Genomic DNA, 18143 nt, shown 5'->3' with positions numbered 1-18143 from the left:
AGGGTTCAGTACTATCTGTGATTTCAAGCATCCCCTGTGGTCTCCTAACATCTCCTACCTATAAGGGGGATTTACTCTTTGTAGTTGGTTGGCCTGCTTAGCATTGGCATACCTATCATGGCCTCTAGGGGGCATAGTCAAGCTACGTAATTTATGTACATGGTCTTATTTATGGGTTTGAATACTATCGAAAAATGCATGCTATCTATAAGTCCTTACTGAATGTCTTGAATTTTAGGAAAGAGAGAAGTGTTCTTGTTCCCGCTCTATAAACTGAGAAACCAAGGACCAAAGAATAAATTACTTGCCCATGGTCATATGGCAAAGTCCATTGGAGAAGACAGTGATTCCATGGCCAGAGTTTCTTCCATTAAACTCTGTATGGCCAGCATGGTGTAGTCCTGCAAAGTAGGCCTGTCTCTTCCGTTTTCATTTTAATTGAATGGCATTTTAAGATAGCGACTTGCCTGTCAGAAAAGTCCACCTACTCAGAATGTCTAGTTGTTATCATCACTTAGAAACTATCTCTTGTCACTTCCATTAACAGAATGGAAGAGTGGGTTCCAAGACAGTCTACTGAAGAAATAGTGTCAGATTCAATATTTTCCATCAGCTCCAGAGAGCTCAATTCAGACTCTGACTTAGAAGGAGGATGTACCAGGATCAACAAGAGAAGTCTTCAAATAAAAAGTCTGACCTTTTTATTTTCCCCAGGCCGCTACATACGCAGCAACCTGAACATGCCTCATAGCTTACCTCAGCGGAGTGGTGGTTTCCGGGATTATGAGAAAGATGCTCCAATCACTGTGTTTGGATGCATGCAGGCAAGATTAGTAGGTAAGTTTCCTGGGGCGATACATAGCATTTCCTGGCCCTTTTTCAAATGTCGAGTACCAAGTGTATACCAGGACACTTCCTGGGGTTATCTGTAACTTCCCTACATGTGATCTATTTCCTTTATTCAAAAGGGATTTATTACATAACTCAGGACAGTAGCTTGGTTTACCAAAGTGAACAAGACATGGTCCTTACTCAGGAGCATGATAGGAAAGGTCAAGCATGTTTTACTTACATCACTGCTATGCAGACAGGTCAGATTCTAGTTTAAGACAGCATCATTTACCAACATAGCTATAAAAATAGGGCAAGGGTGAGGAGGGAAGCTTGGGGTTGCTGAATTTATAGAAGCCAAACGATGCTTTGATGACACTCAACTCTTTGAAGGCCTATTCCCTACTGGGCATGAAGAGGCAATACCTTGTTCTATTCTTTCCCTTAACAGACATGTATTGATTATTTACTGAGCTAGGTGTTAAGGACCATGCATGTTAGTCCCCACTCTAAGGGAAACCAACAGATGTGGACAAATATCATACCACATGGTATTCTGAGTAATAGAGGTATGCATCAAGTATTATGGGAATGCACGCACACGTGCGGGCATACACACACACAAAACACATGTAAAAGAAGAGATGTGAGCTGTGACCTGGAGTGGAAGTAGCTAAGGAAAAAGAAGCAGCAGGAGGAAGAGCAGGACATTCTTGGTAGCAAGACAGTGTAAAGAAAGTCACAGGTTAATAGCATCAAGAATGTGGGAGAAACAAACTGTCTTGTTTCTAAAGCATCTGTTTCAAGAGGCAGGGCAAGAGGTAGACTGGAAAGATTAATAAAGACAAGTTCCCAGAAGACTTTGACCACCATATTAAGGTGTCTGGATGTGGGGAGCCGCTCTGAATGACCACGCCTTCCAGGCCTGAAGCACAAGGCTCTGACCAATCACTACATTTCGTAGTGACTTGGGTGATGTTCCAGCTCAGACAGCAAGGCATGGCTCCAGGTGTAGGTGTCACCCGCAGGGTTGAGCTACCCTCACCTATTCCTTTGTAATCCTACCCCTTGCCTCATTTGAATGGCTTCTTCCCAATGAAAGGGTTCAGCATGTACTCTTTCTCTCTTTCCATGGACCCCTAAGGTCAGAGGATCCAAAGAAAAAGGTATTTCTCTGTCTCTGTGTGATTATTTCATGCCAGCCCAGTTCACCTGGAGTGACCTTGAGTGTTTAGGCATGGAATATGACATCTGGAGCTTGCCTAGTAGAGAAAAGAAGTGGATTTCATGAGGAAAGCATTAAGCATCAGCTGCACTTTATCTCTGGTGTGCAAGAACATGACCCATGGAGATTTTGATTAACACAGAGTGACAGTAAAATAAGATTAATCCTCTCCCTTCTATCACAAGGAAGAGGTTAGAGCATTATCCTGTTCCCAGGTCCCTCCTAGGAGAACATTTTACAACTTGTTAACACCAGGGAGGAGGAAAGAAAAGGACAAGAAGGGGCCTGCCTGCTGCTTGGCCTCTCATTCAAACACCGAGGGGTTTGCTGGAAACAAGGATGATACTGATGGATCTACAAGAGCCCCCAGTAGGAGAGAAAGGTCTAAGGAGTCTTCCTAGCAACCAAGTGAAAGCCAAGTAAATCTATCAGACTGATTCTCCTCGGATTTTCTTCGCAGGTGAAGCCTTATTAGAAAGTAACACCATTATTGACCATGTCTATTGCTCCCCATCCCTACGTTGCGTTCAGACTGCACACAATATCTTGAAAGGTAAGATTCTCCATTGAAAGTCAACTAGTCCATCCCTCTGTCTCTAAGCACCTAATTATCATAGGATAATTATCATTATGGGATACTCACCAATTATAAGCTTTGAATCTGAAATTTTTAGCAGATTCTTTCACGAGGTGACTGATCTTGCACAAATCACAAAATCATACTATGACAGCATAACCAGATAAACAAAGTTTGCCAATAATGATTTTCCTGAGAATTTAAAGCTCTTTAGTTGTTGTTGTTTTGTTTTTTTGTTTTGTTTTGGGGGATTGAACCCATGGACACTCAACCACTGAGCCACATCCCCACGCTTTTTATATTTTATTTAGAGACAGGGTCTCGCTGAGTTGCTTAGGCTGGCTTTGAGCTCAGGATCCTCCTGCCTTAGCCTTCGAAGCTGCTAGGATTCCAGGCATGCGCCACCTCACCTGACTGCTCTTTTGGATAAATTGTGGGACTGAAAAATATTTAGAGCTTATAGAGCAGTGATTCTTTCTTTGCACTTACACAGTAAATAATTTCACCCAGCTTTAATCTGTTGTTTGCCAATTGTTTACAGCAGCAATAGTACTCTTGGGAGTCTCCAGTCTTAACCATCCTTATTTCTTTAATTAGAAAACTATAAAAAGACTCAACTTTTACCCTAAAATCCATAGAACTTTGCATTATAGAGACCCCCACATACAGACACCATTTTCATTTCATTGAAAGGAAAACTGAAGAAAACAGAATGAAGTGTGTAGTTAAGCTAAACAAACAAATGAGCCATAAACGGACAAGCCAGCAAAGTATTTGACAGTATATTTGAACCTTTAATTCTTTAACCCAAGTAATCCTTCCCTGCACTACGGTGAAGCACTTATGTATTAAATTGGCATAGAAAAAGCTGGACTAAATGTAATATAAAAAGAGCTAAGCTAACAGAGACAATTCCTACTGAGAGTAATCACACTACAATAAAATCTAAGATTTGTGCACTGGTACTTTTAAATATTCAACATTAGATTTTCTGATAGGAAAATGAATAATTTACATGATACTCAAATACAATGAAAGCTATTGTGTAGTAATGGATGCTAAGAGACTATGTGAAGTTTTTTGGTCACACAATCATGGAATTTATTTTGGAAAGAGGAAATTACAGTAGTCACAGAATTGAACCAATTACATGGATAATGATTTGTGGGTTTTGTCCTGAAATCAGACACCAAACATCCTTAAAGCCAGCATACATTCTTGAGGTGCAGCCAGAGTATTAACTCATGTGTCAGTAAAACACAAAAATTATAAGCCTTGTCCAAACCCACAGGCTTCCACTTCCTTCCAGAAGAAAGAATAACTGCTTTAACAGAATTGTGTAAGGATTTGGCCTAAAACTTATTTTTCCACTGAGAACATCATAGCACTTCCTTCATCTTCGTTTTATTTTACCTCTAAGGTTTACAACAAGAGAATCACTTGAAGATCCGCGTCGAGCCTGGCTTATTTGAGTGGACAAAATGGGTTCCTGGGAGCATGTTACCTGCGTGGATACCTCCTTCAGAGTTAGCTGCAGCCAACCTGAGTGTTGATACAACCTACAGGTAACCCTCTGAAACTGCTGCTTCCTGGAACCTGTGTGGAAACACTTTCCATGCTCTCACCAGACCAGGCTAATCCATTAGATAAAGGGCCAGGCATAGTCTGCAGGTAGTTGTCCATAAGTGGGAAGGCCAAGCTATGATTTGAGAAACCAAACCTGGAAAAAAGCCAGCATTCCCTTGCATTTAGGTGTGTTAGTCAGCTTTTCATCACCATGATTTAAATACCTGACAAGAACAACTTAGAAGAGGAAGTTTATTTTGAGCTCATGGTTTCAGAGGTTCAGTCCATGATTGGTCAATTCCATCACTTTGGACCCTAGATGAGGCACATCATGGCAGAAGAGTGTGGTGAAGGAAAGCTGTTTAGCTCATGAAAGCCAGGAAGCTGAGAGAGAGGAAGGGGCCATAACCAGATATAGTCCAGACCATGCCCAGTGACCTGCTTCCTGCAGTCATGCCCCACCTCCCTACAGTTACCACCCAGTAATGCATACAGTCGATTAATCCACTGATGACATTGCATCTCTGATAATCTAATCACTGAACTTCTGAACATTTCTGCACTGCCTAATAGATGAGCTTTTCTTGGGACATTAAAGATTCCAATCATTAACAGTAGGATAGGGTGAATTATATTCTTCACCCCAACCCATGTCAGATTTTCCTGACTTTATTATATTTGTTTCAGTGGAATAACAAAACCATTTTGCATTCCAGAAACGTGTACTAGCCAATGGTAATGTAATTCAGATGATTGTTGGGAAATAAGGGAGGTGACAATGTGAATTTTCCAAAACATAATTTTCCTTATTATGTTCACTTGTTAGGGCTATCACCCTAGAATGTGAGCAAGTCACTTTTTTCTTTTTTTTTTTTTTCTTTTCTTTCCTATTTTTTACAGTGCTAGGAGTGAATGGAACCCAGATCCTCACACATGCTAGGCAAGTGCTCCACCAACGAACTACATCCTGAGCCCAGCAAGCCACTTATATATGCAAGAGTTCAAGTGGCTTACCTAAAGTTATAAATATAGTGACTGACCACACATGAAAATAATGATGACAACTAACATTTATTGATCAATTTCTGCATACCAAGTACTGTGTACTCTTTACAGTCATTCTTATTCCTATTCTGTCCCTTTTGCCATTAGACCAGACTAACTGTATTGACATTTTTTTTTCCTTTAATGTATAGACTGCTCCCAGCTGATAATCCACATGCATACTTCAGCATCAACCAGTGAGCTAGGTGTGGTGGTGCATGCCTGTAATCCCAGCAGCTCAGAGGCTGATGCAGGCAGATCATGAGTTCAAAGCCAGCCTCCTCAATTTAGTGAGGTCCTAAGAAACTTTGTGAGGCCCTGTCTCTAAATAAAATATTTTTTTTAAAAAAGGCTGGGATGTGACCCACTGGCTAAGTGCCCCTGAGTTCAATCCCTGGTACCAAACCAAAAAAAAAAAAAAAATCAACCAATGATAATACAGTTACATTGACTATTGAAAATCCACTAAAGCTATGTAAACTTTCTTTGAGGAAGGACAGAAGTCACAACCATGATAATGGGAAATTAAACTTATATTTCTTAGAGTAGAATTTGGAACAAGTGACCAATGTTAATGCTAGCTCTCTTTCTGGTAATATCTGTTGAACTTTCATTTCAAATACCTACCCAAACCACCAATGAAACAATGTGACTTTCTGGCTAAGGTAGGAGAGGTTATCCTTTTTTACCCTAATATTTTTACTCTGCAGATAAGATGTCAGATAACTCCTTCTTTAATTGTGTGCTACATCTTCTTTCCTTAAAATAAATTAGCATTCCTCAAAAATAAAATTACACCAGTCACCCTGGCACACATCTGTAATCCCAGAAACTCAGGAGGCTGAGGCAGGAGGATGTCAAGTTCAAAGCCATCCTGGACAACTTAGTGGGACCATCAGCCACCCTTTCTCAAAACAAAAAAATAAAAAATAAAAAAGGCTGAAGCTGGGTGCAGTGGTGCACTATAATCCCAGCAACTTGGGAGGATGAGGCAGGAGGATAGCAAGCTCAAAGCCAACCTCAGCAACTTGGTGAGACCCTGTCTCAAATTTTTAAAAAATTAATAAAAAGGGCTTGGAATGTGGCTCAGTGGTTCCATCCCCAGTACTACAAAAATAAATCAATAAATCATAAAATTGAATCAACAATCTGATCCCCTACCACACTTGACATTTTGTCCTGACCCTTCTCTGGTCACTGTTTTTCTATCCTTCAGGCACAATAAATCATTGTCCCCATGTCAATAGACATCATCCCGTGTAGCCAGAAAAGAGTTTGAGTTGCTGCCAACACTGGCGAGGTGACTTTTGTCACACTCCATCCAGCCCCATCCTGGCTTACTTGGGCCATCCATGTCCTGTTTCCCCTTGGTGTGTTCTGCAGGGCTTCTCAAGCTGACCTACAAAGTTCTCCAAAGCCACTCTAGCTGAGCCCACTATGCACTCGGAAAAACACACCCAGGCACACACAGACCGCACAACCCTATCAGCAGTGCAAGCAGGGTGAAGGCCAAGAATTTGGGAATCAGGACATGGTCCTTTTTCCAGATCTTCTTTTCTTTTCAGCAAATCACAGCTCAATTCAACCATTTTTCTGTTTGGCATATGGGGAGGGAGATGAAGCCTCTAATTCTTAGTTATATGAGAAAGACAAAGTTAAAGTATGTGAAAGGTACAACCTCAAATTAAACTCTTCATGAGATTAATGATGACAAAATGAACAGGCCTTTTGAAGTAAGTAAGTGAAGCCCAAGGGATTGAAGATACCATGACGAGAAGAGAAGCCAGCCCTGGGATACAGGGTAGTATGAGTCGAAAGCACTCAGCTTTAAAATCCTTGTTACCTTGCAACAGGGGCCAGCAGAGAACAGGAGGGAGAGGGATTGGAAGCCAAGTTAGGGGAACTTACTAGACTGGTGACTCATACGGAAGCTTCATCCCTGGGCAAGACCAGCCTAGAGGGTGGGTGTAGCAAGCAGCCCAGTCTTAGCAAGCTGGGCCAGTGCAGCAATGCAGGAAAAACAAAATGCCTACCAACCAGGCAGGCTCAGAGCAGGGAACAGGGCCCTGACACGTGGGGAAACAGGACTGGAGGAGGGCATGGATCTGGAGTGCTAGAGAGGCAGCAAATCTAGGTTTTGTGGGGCTTAAGGCAGAAGTCGGCCCTACAGCCTGAACCAGAGCAGTGGGGAAGTAAAGAGTTGAAGGGAACACTGTTCCAAAGATGCCCCCAAAGGACCTGGAGCTGGGCATGGTGGCACAGGCCTGTAATCCCAGAGGCTCCGGAGGCTGAGCCAGGAGGATCGTGAGTTCAAAGCCAGCCTCAGCAAAAGTGAGGCACTAAATAACTCAATGAGACCCTGTCTCTAAATAATGTATTTTATTTAGGGCCGGGGATGTGGTTCAGTAGAGCACTGAGTTCCAGGTCCACTGGGTGTTTCAAAGCCACCAGCCTCTGGGAGAGTTCAGGACCCTACAGGTGTGACAGCATGACAGTTCCTACTGACAGGAGCAAGAAGTCTTCAACTTCCTCCCAAACCCATTGGGAAAGGTCAGATAGTGGAGCCAATCGAAGGTTCTACTTCAAGGTGCTGGGAGAGGCCACAGGCAAGAACTGATCCAGAGGAATCCCAGCATGTATCACAGCCTTCACTCACATAAATCTCACACATCACAAAGTGGTCTAACCCTTGAAGAGACTCCTTGGGACACATGAAGTAGCCTATTGTTGCAGTATGAGGGAAAGAGAGAAGCTCCTAGGACATGGAGTGATGTGAATGGTAATGAAACTAAATAAGAGGTGCAGTTAGGAAGAAAGAAGAGGAGAGTTTATTTCAGAACAAGCCAGTCCAGCCCTGTCGGTGGTGATTTGTCTCTGCTAATAGCTCAGGGTAGGGTGAGATTTGGGAGGTTGTTGCATGCTGAATAGGAGGTTCTATAGGGGCAGGTTTCCTTCAAATGGAACCACTACAGCCTTGACAATAAGACCAAGTGCACAGAAGGGTGACCTTGACTAGGACTGTCAGAGGTCTCCAGTGTGGAGAATCTGCTTACAGGCCAAGTCTGAGCCCCAGATTCAAGTCTAGGTTCTAAGAGTTGTTAACAGTCTGAGCAAGTCCTCTGTGGCTTTTTTTTTTTTTTTTTTTTTTTTTGAGCCTTGGTTTTGTCATCTAGAAACTTGGGATTTACAAGGGCATTACTGGGAAGATTATACTGAAAAATGCAAGCAGGGTTCTTGCACAGCACCTGACACTGGAAGCCCTCAGTAAATATCTGTAGTAGTAATATATTCGGATCAAGATGCCATATGGAGGTTACAAATGTAGCTTGGTGGTAGAGCCTTGCCTAGCATTTGTGAGGCTTGGGTTCAATGCCCAGGCAAAAAAAAGGAAGGAAGGAAGGAACAGATAAACAAACAAACAAACTTTGTTCTATACCCAGCAAAAAAAAGGGGGGGGGGAGAGGAAGAGAGGGAGGGAGGAGTAAAGAAAAGGAAATGCCTTGTGAAATCACTTTGAGAGCTTACCACCATCTGCACCAGGCATAAAACAGCCATCAATGAAAAACAAAACAAGAAAATAGAAAAAGCAAAGGACATGGTCATACTCAAGAACAAGATAAATAGCTCATGGACCAGAAACAACCCAGAAATTCTGAATAGTAAAGGGAGGTGGAAGCAGGTGATGGTGGGCCCCAAGGGCATTGGTTGACTGGGTCACCAGGTCAGACATTTTGATCTTTCTTTTTAATGCCTTTGTAGATTACATAGTTATCATTTGCATCAATAACCGGGGTCCCCCACTTGGTCCACACAGAGAGCTAGCTCCTCAAGCCCAGAAATTGGGCTTTCCTCATCTTTATATCTTATGGGCTTGTCCTAGTGCCAGGTGTCTGATCTCTTTTTTTCAATAAGAGGCAAAGAGAAGGAAAAGGCTGGTGGAAATTTTTATGACATCACAAATCAGATGGATTTTCTGCTTTTAAAACCTGTCCTAATCTAATCTCGCCTTAATTCGTATAAGGTATATGATTAGGTCCATCAATGATAATAATCAGTAAAACTAGTCTAACTGTGGGTATATCATCCTGTGCATGGAGCATGAACTAAATATCTCATTTTTCAACAGGTCACTGTGACACCATACATACAATCTGTTTCAGTGCATTTCAACCCCATGTCTTTATAAAGGCAATAGTCTTCTCTTTACCTCCCTTCTTTCTAGGGACATGGATAGACATATGGGAACTTTAGAAAAAGTCCTGACAAAATGGTTTAGAATATCAATTGCTTCATCCCAGGATCAAAATGTTTTTCATTTCTTTTGTTCATTCTTCTGTTCCAGACCTCACATTCCAGTCAGCAAACTAGTGGTTGCAGAATCCTATGACACTTATATCAATAGAAGTTTCCAAGTAACAAAAGAAATTATAAGTGAATGTAAAAGTAAAGGTAGGTGGTATTATTTTGGACTCCATATTTAAATATGTCACCATTTCTCTATCATGGCTAATAGGGCTACTCAAGATGCTTGCAGTTGCTTTGACAGACTTGCTTAATAGGAAAGAAATATATTTCTAGCTCTCTTCTAAATTCTTTGACATTGAATTTGTAATATTCTCTGAGTACCTAAAATGGTAGGAATCCCAGGGGAACACACTAGACTTAATTACTTATATTTAATAACTTAGATTCTGCACTATAGTTGGCCATCTTGCGCCCTACCAAGAGGACTCCCCATTGCAATTTCCAGAAGGTCTCTAGAATAACACTGTTTGCCTATAATTCACCAGAGAGCATGGACATTCATATATAAAACCATCTACACAAGCTAACCATTGGTAGCACACACTGGTAATCCCAGCAGCTTGGGGGGCTAAGGCAGTAGGATCAGGAGTTCAAAGCCAGCCTTAGCAAAATAGTAAGACCCTAAGCAACTCGGCAAGACCTTGTCTCTACATAAAGTATTTAAAAGAGCTGGGAATGTGGCTCAGTGGTAACCACCCCTGTGTTCAATCCCTGGTTAAAAAAAAAAAAACAGAAAAAAGAAACATCTACCCAAACACATGTATTAGCCATGCTGCCACCAAGAGACGGGTATGTAAGGCTCAAGTCTGTTTGCTGTTACATTTTCCAAAGATTGGGTTCAAATATTTAATATTTCTGACTGTTGACTATAAATTTCAAGCTAATTTATTTATATTCATAGAACAAAAACTAAAATTATGTGCACAAAAATGTTGACAGTAGATAGCCCTGAGCAACAGTAGATGGTTGTCCATCTACTGTTTCCATTATCACTCATAAGCTGCTCACTACCATGAAGGTAAACAGCATGTGCTAATAGCCAGGAGGTCTCCAGTGCTCACAATTCTCTAGTGGCAACATTTCACTCTGTGTTAGAAGGGCTGGCCCAGGGGCTCTGTGGATGTAGAGGACTTCTGCTTCTTGATTCTCATGGTGGTTACACACAGTTATGCACGTGGGAGAGTGACACAGAACTATATACTCATACACAGTGACTGCCTGGTGAGCCAAATAAGCCAGGCAGATTGTCCATCTCCTGGTTTTGATAGTGTAGTATGCCTGGGTTTGATCCCCAGCACGCACGCACACACACACACACACACACACACACACACACACACACCCTCAAGAGTTGATAGTGTAGCATGGTTATGAACAATGTAACCACTAGGGAAGGCTTCATGAGACCTCCATTGTGTGTATATATGTATGTATGTGTAACCTCCTGTAGATGAATCTATAATTCTATAAAAAAAAAAATTTTCCCTTTTTCTTTTATTTATTTTGGTCCTGGAAATCAAACCCAGGGTTATGTGCATGCTAGGCAAGTATTCTGCAACTGAGCTGTATTCCAAGCCCCTTTTTAAATTTTTTAAATAAACATAATAAATATGTTTTATGGGTTACAATATGATATTTCAACACATGTATACAATGTATAATGATTTAATCAGGGTGATTAACTTTTCCCCTCTCCTTAAATATTTACCATTTCTTTGTGTTGTTTATAATTATTTTAAGACAAAAAGTTGGGGTTTTTTTGTTTTTGTTTTTGTTTTAAATAATGAAGAATTTTCAATGTGTTGCTTGGCTGGGCAAATTGCCTTTTTTTTTTTTTTTTTTTTTTTTTTTGAAGTGCTAGGGATTAAACCCAGGGGTGCTTTACCACTGAGCTATATACATCCTAAATTGTATTTTTTTTTTTTTTGAAATAGGGTCTTGCTAAGTTGCTGAGGGTCTGGCTAAGTTGCCCAGGCTGGCTTCCAGCTTGCAGTTCTCCTGCCTCAGCCTCCTTGGGATTACAGGCTTGCTCCACCCTGCCTGGTTTTGTCTTCTTTTTGAGAATGTTGATCCCTCCCCAGAACATGAATCTTCCAGAATTTACAAAGTTTACATATGTCTTTATAGAAATGGCCTTCCCATTCTTTGCCTTTGTCCCCAGGAAATAACATTCTGATTGTGGCCCATGCATCTTCCCTTGAAGCATGTACCTGTCAGCTGCAGGGCCTGTCACCTCAGAATTCCAAGGACTTCGTACAAATGGTCAGAAAGGTAATTCAACCTTGAACTTATGGGACTCATGGTGCCTAGTAGTTTAATAAGACTTCAGCGACTGGCTTTTGGCTCATTATTTGAAGCATGTATTTATGCTGAGCTAGGAAGATTCACTTATTGATTTACTCAGTCAAGATGCATTGAGTGGGACTCTGTAAAGCACTTTATTAGATCTTGTGTAAGAGAAAAAGATGTGTTAACGACAATTCCAGCTTCTCAGAGCTAACATTTAGGAAGCAGCTAAGAATTACAAGCAATGAGGGACCTTGGAGTGGATAAGGAGAGTTAGTCTAACACAGCTGAAAGCTTAGCTAGGTGAGCGGTTCTAGCAAGCCTGCAGGCCAAGGAAAGCAACAAGTGATGGTGGTCGGGCCACAGGCAAACCCAGTAATAAGACAAAACCCCAGGAGGTTGACCTGTACATCTGAATTCTTCCTTTTCATGCCTATAGAAAGGGTTTTTGGTCAGTCACCTACCATATAAGGTAGCTACTTCCTTTCTGTGCCACCGGAAAGGAAACTCAATTGCAACTCTCTTCTCATTTTTAAACAGGTTATTTACGTGTCCTCCCCACTAGTCTGTAAACTGCTGGAGGGCAGGGATTATTATAAATGTAGCTCTGGACACATATGCAAAAATATATTTTAAAATTGCCATAAGAACTGATAATAGCAAGGGCAGAACTTCTGCTTTGAATGTCACAGATATGTGTGCCCCCCCCAAAAAAAAAGATAAAGCAAGGGTGAAACAAATGATTAGAAATTAAATGATCTTTGCCATTGTGTTCAAGTACAATTTCAAAAATGTTCAAAGAAAAAAGAAATGTTCAAGGTGCCTTTTTGACTTGACGTGCAATTTGGGATTGATATGGAATTAGGGATTAACTTCTGGAACTCAGCCTCGTGGTAGCCTCCTTATCCAAGATTTCACTTTCTGAAGTTGTAGTTACCTGTGACCAAACACAATCCAAAGATACAATGCTGCACAGTAAGATATTTTGAGAAAGAAAAAGACCACACTCATAATTTTTGTTACAGTATATTGTTAGTTATTCTATTTTATCTATTATTGTTGTTAATCCCTTACTGTGCCTAATTTATAAATCAAACCTTATTATAGGTATGTACATATAGCGGGGGGAAAACAGCATATAGAGAGTTTGGTATTATCCAAGGTTCCAGGCATCCACTAGGGGTTTTGGAATGTATCCAAAGTGAATAAAGTGGGGTGGGAGGGAATATTGTATATGTTTTGTTCTTTTGTCTCTCACTCTATCAAGCAGCAGTCTATAAACTAAAAAACTTACAGCAGGGGATTCATGGTTTGATAGATCCTTCTGATGGATCCTGCTGCACTATAAATACTCTTCCCTCTCATTTATCAGTTCTATTCATGTCGCTTATTGACTTTTGAAGAGGATACATTTCTACAATGCCCCTGTTCTAGAGCCACTTTGTGTCATATCTTTGTGTCTAGGTGAAAGTTTAAGCATTGACCCTCCGTCTTCCATTTTTCCTTTTGTACTACTCTTACTTCAGATCCCATACCTAGGCTTTTGCTCCTGTGAAGAACTAGGAGAAACTGGAATATGGCAGCTAACAGATCCCCCCATTCTTCCTCTTACTCATGGACCAACAGGGGGCTTCAACTGGAGAGAGACCTTGCTGCAAGAGTAAGCCACAGCGGGAGTGAAGAAAAGGCCTTTTGGAGAAGTCTTTGGGGTGTTTAGTAACAGTGGAAAACTCCATACCACATTCTAAATGGACAGCTCAGAATAATCTAGCATATTTTCTTTCGTACTTAAAGTTCTTATGATGAGACTGTAAATGAAAGAAAGACATGATTCAGGGAGAAAATAAATCCATTCTCTCTGGACTCTTACCCAGCTAACAAGGCTTTGGAGAACTGTCTTCCAAAACTGGGACACCCGCTGCAGCAGATGCTGTTGTCCCCCTTCCGCCTATGCATGGCTAAGGAGCCTCACTCCTCCCCAAAGGAGCTGCCGGCCTGCTCTGTGGAAGGATGCAAGAGGAAGGAGTATGCCCAGAATGCAGTTTGGGGGCGGGGGTTTCTTCTGAACTCCATTTTTAAGATAGGCAAAGCTGAGGAATCCTTTTAAAGTTATTAGAAAACATGCCCCCAAAGGATGGTCCTTAGGTCACACATCAAATTCCACCCTCAGCAGACTCCATACACCAGTGTTGCTGGATCAAGACACCTGCTGGAGGACTCTAACATTTACCCTGGTACTGCCACATTTTCTCCAGAGCAGCTGGCCCTTCTTGCTTCTATCTGTGAAATGGGGAAACAAAGCATTTTTGCTCTCAATGTGCTTTTACTTCATGTGGAAGATACATGTGACATGTTCAATGGTAGGTGCAGAAAGCTTGCAGACTATAAAGAGAATTGGAATTTCCATATCATAGTCTAATGAGCCACAGCAATTCTAAGTCACCAAAATTTGCTAGTCTTTGCCCCCTAGACTATGCTACTATGCTAACTAGTTAAGGATGTTGACATTTTGAAAGAATATGTTCAATAAATTATTTGAATAATCAAGATGCTCATTCTGTGCAATATGAATATCTTTATAAACCACACCAAGGGCCAGGTTGTTGGATACTTATAGTACCTTTTAACCATAACAGAACATCCACAAATGCACCACTTATACCAGGGATGTATAATGAAGTCAGGGAACTAATCTCAATGCTGACAGTCACAATGCACTGCTACTTGTGCTGTCCCTTTTTTGTTTGTTTTTCTATGGTAATTTAAAATATAGAGGAGGTAGGGCCACTTGAAGAAAATTAGAGAACCACATCCTGTGGTTTCTTTTATACCTACTTCCCATATTTAAAGGGAGTTTATTTAAAAGAAAAAATGAATGACAATCAAACCAAAACATCCATGATCAATGTCTATTTAATTGTGTGAATAGCTGACTATTAGGGCCACAGACAATGGTCTGGTATGGAATAATTCATTGTGTAGAATTTGTGTACAAAGTGAAATCCCAGCCATTTGAAGGGAACAATAGTGTAAAGCAAATCTATATATGTTGTAGAATAAGTTTTAAAACCCAGACTCATAAAATATATGGCAAATAAAAACAGACCTATGCTGGTAATTAAAATTGAAATTTGATGATCCCTGGAAAGAAGAGGAAGTGAAAGGTTGCTGGCAATATGTGTTAATCAGGGAAAGGGTTCTGGTTGCATTTTTAAAAGACACTTAGAGAAATATGTCACGAATTCTACATTTGAAGAAACAGATTGTAATTTCTTTTAGCATTACACAAATGCCTATCAACTTTGGGACATAAAAATAACCCTTTGGTGACATATTAGTATGTTTTAACCTTAAAAATAACTGAGAGGGAAATATCCCATTACAGTTCTTAAAAAAGAAAAGTCACACCATAGCTAATGTAGTGTCCCTGGTATTTGTAATGAAGTGAATCTACCATTTAATCAGGTCTATAATATTTATTGGATTCACCACAGGTTTCCCTGGGCTTGAGTGCTCAGAATATGCTTGAATACTTCACATCAGATTTCCTTGACACTTTGAAGTGTGCCCTAGACAGTGTCTTTACTTGTGTAAAATAGAGTTCAGAATAGGTTATCCTCTCCATCTCCCGCAGTTGTCTTAGTCCTATGATGTCCTGATAAATCAGTTTGACTGGGCTGCATTCCAATGTCCTTAGTCTAATACAAACACAGCCTTAGGCAACTGCCTACCTGAGCCAAAGGAAGCAGAGATCTAAAACAATTTTCTGAATAATTTAGGTAGAGAACCCTGAGTACAAGAAAGAGTTTATTCCTCTGCTTTAACTATCCAAATTGCTTATCAAAATGGCTGAATAATCTGAATTCACATTAAAATCTCTTTGCACAATTACCTATTAAAAAATTTAACTATGGACTCCAACTAAGGAATTCTTTAGAAATAATATTGAATCTATGTGTAATAAAAAAACAACAGTATTACCAGATTTCATATTCATACAAAAATTCTAAGTTGACATTACAACCTGAAGTTGTGGCTGGTTCTTTTTGATCTGAGATTGATGCTTATTAGAATAAATGACCTGTAAGGGAAGGATAAAAAAGAAAAAAAGGGAGGAAATGCCAGAAAAGAATAATCAAATGGTTTCTTATACAAAAGAAAAAAAATTAATGTAGAAAGCTATCTGAAATAAACTAGGGGAAATGAAATTAACTAAAGGATTTAATCTGGGATTACAAATCTGAAACCGTTTTCTGCTTCTACAAATGTGTCACATCAATCTGCTAATGCCCCAGTATTATTCATAGATAGGGCTTTGTTTTCCATGGTTTTAAAATGCCACATCTATTCTGCCATGGACTAGAATAATTGGCACATTCTAATGCATAAACCGAGGGCTCCGTTTTCCCAGGCTCTTCCGCCATCACTGCTTTCCTAGTGAGGAGACTCTTGCCTCGCCCAGTATGGCGTTGAGATTACAGTGTTGCCCATCACATTTAGATTCCTGGAATCTAAATGGCCAATTAAATAGCCAGCTGATGGCTGAAAGGCTTGGAGGAGTTTCTACTTTTTATTTTAATTATACTTTTAACCAAAGAATTGTTTTAAAGTTATCTTATATTTGAAAGATGATTTTGCAAAAAAAAATAAAATAAAATAAAAAATAAAAAATATACCTTCGGGAGTGATATCAGTTTGGTAAGTCATCATTGATCATTTTCTTGTCTGTAGTGTTCCAGACACATATAGATTGTCTTCCCGTTGTGCATAGCATTACCATAAATGTATCTTTTCCACTTAACTAGCTGTATTCGTATTAAAATGAAGTTTCTTATTTCAATTACCTAGTGTCACTGGGAACTAATTGAACAGCTACAGGAAGAGAAGTTCCTATCTCGTTGCTTTTGTAGAAAGGGTTCCCTGTGTGGTCAAAGGAAAGCGTTTCTCCGTAACCTAGGCACTTGGCAATGCCAGTGTTTAATTTAAAAGTAGTGATGAATTGCTCTTTTGAATTTACTCTGAGTAATGCATGTGTTGGAATACAGATGAACCTCCGTTTAATTTTCACAGAAATCAGCACAGTCAACTGTACCGAATCTTCATGAAGTTAGATAATGAGGCTGGGATGATTTGCATTTAAATTGTAATCCAGCACATGTGTGAGAAAGAAGAGGCACTTGGCTGACAAGGCTGCTTTAGAGGGAGGGGAGACAGGCGGAGGAGGGCAGGAAAAAGAGCGATTGAACATCTATTTAGGTTAATGTTCATGTTACAAAGGTGATGGGGGATATTTTGGTAGGTGACGGCAGATGCTTTCCATTTTTAAATGTAGGATTAAAATTGGATTTGTTTCTCTTTAATACTTCCACATATTGAATTTTCCTTGAGAAGTGACTAGTTATACTGAAAATTCAAGGAAAGGGGGGAAAAGATTTCTTCTACATGCAAAGAGAAAACTTGATTTTAAATACATGTAATATTAGGTTTGATGTATGTAGGCTTAAAATTATAGTGATGAGTAGTCAAACTTAATATGCAATCATTCCTTACAAATATTTTATTCGGTACCACTTAGCTGCCATTATTCACACAAAAATCAGAATTTTGCAGCTGTTCAACTATTCATGGACTTTGTACAGGATACATATGTGTAATGAAAAATGTGTACTGGTTCTTTCTTTAATTGCCACTCAAGACGGGAATAAGATCCCAAAGCCTTTTGGTTAATACATCCTAATCCTGCTATTTTGGGGAGGCAATTGAGTTCTTTCTCACTTATTAAAAACTATTGTATCATTTTTTTTCTATGTGATTCAAGTGTATTTATTAAAAAAAAAGTTTGTAATTATAAAAAAGAAAACCTCATTTAACTGTATTGCCAAATTTCTTGTCCACTACCCAAGCACACATGCTTTCCTGGCTGAGAGCTGTCCCCTCCTGATACAGCTATGGCACTGTTGTAATTAGTTCTTTCCATTCCAGGAGCATCTCCATTGAAATGGTTCATAGATGATTTAATAAAGAGAAACTGTGTCCTCAGTCGATCCAGAGCAATCTCATATTAAATTCTGAATGGCGTCTATTCCTATCCTATTCTCAGATGTTATTGTGGTCATTATTATTTCATAAGTGTCCATTAAGAGTGTGATTCTTCTCTCACAGGGCCTGAGGGACACTTACTGCTAATTGACTGAAGGGCAAACATGCTCCAGCAGCTCTGAGGGTCTCAGGTCCCTTTTGGTCAGGCACTAAGTCTCTGAGTCATCCAGACTGGTGAGGTGAAAATCCAGCCATGAATGAAACAGTAAG

General features: G+C 40.1%; 1 protein-coding gene across 2 annotated transcripts in view; it reads left to right on the top strand.

Moving 5' to 3' along the window:
• The window catches only part of UBASH3B (ubiquitin associated and SH3 domain containing B), a 146789-nt gene extending 128911 nt beyond the window's left edge, over positions 1-17878 (top strand). For both annotated transcript variants that reach the window (XM_081278574.1, XM_081278575.1), the window contains exons 9-14: positions 715-837; positions 2517-2609; positions 4054-4198; positions 9586-9692; positions 11710-11819; positions 13361-17878. In XM_081278574.1, the coding sequence (XP_081134700.1) occupies positions 715-837; positions 2517-2609; positions 4054-4198; positions 9586-9692; positions 11710-11819; positions 13361-13498 (716 nt within the window). In that variant the 3' untranslated portion in view covers positions 13499-17878. The remainder of the gene's footprint in view (positions 1-714; positions 838-2516; positions 2610-4053; positions 4199-9585; positions 9693-11709; positions 11820-13360) is intronic.
• The last annotated feature ends 265 nt before the right edge of the window (positions 17879-18143 follow it).

The sequence above is a fragment of the Spermophilus citellus genome, assembly GCF_964194105.1.
Source record: "Spermophilus citellus genome assembly, chromosome: 2".
Lineage (NCBI taxonomy): Eukaryota > Metazoa > Chordata > Mammalia > Rodentia > Sciuridae > Spermophilus > Spermophilus citellus.
Note: the sequence above shows the minus strand (reverse complement) of the source record. Positions and strands in the feature narration are given on the sequence as shown.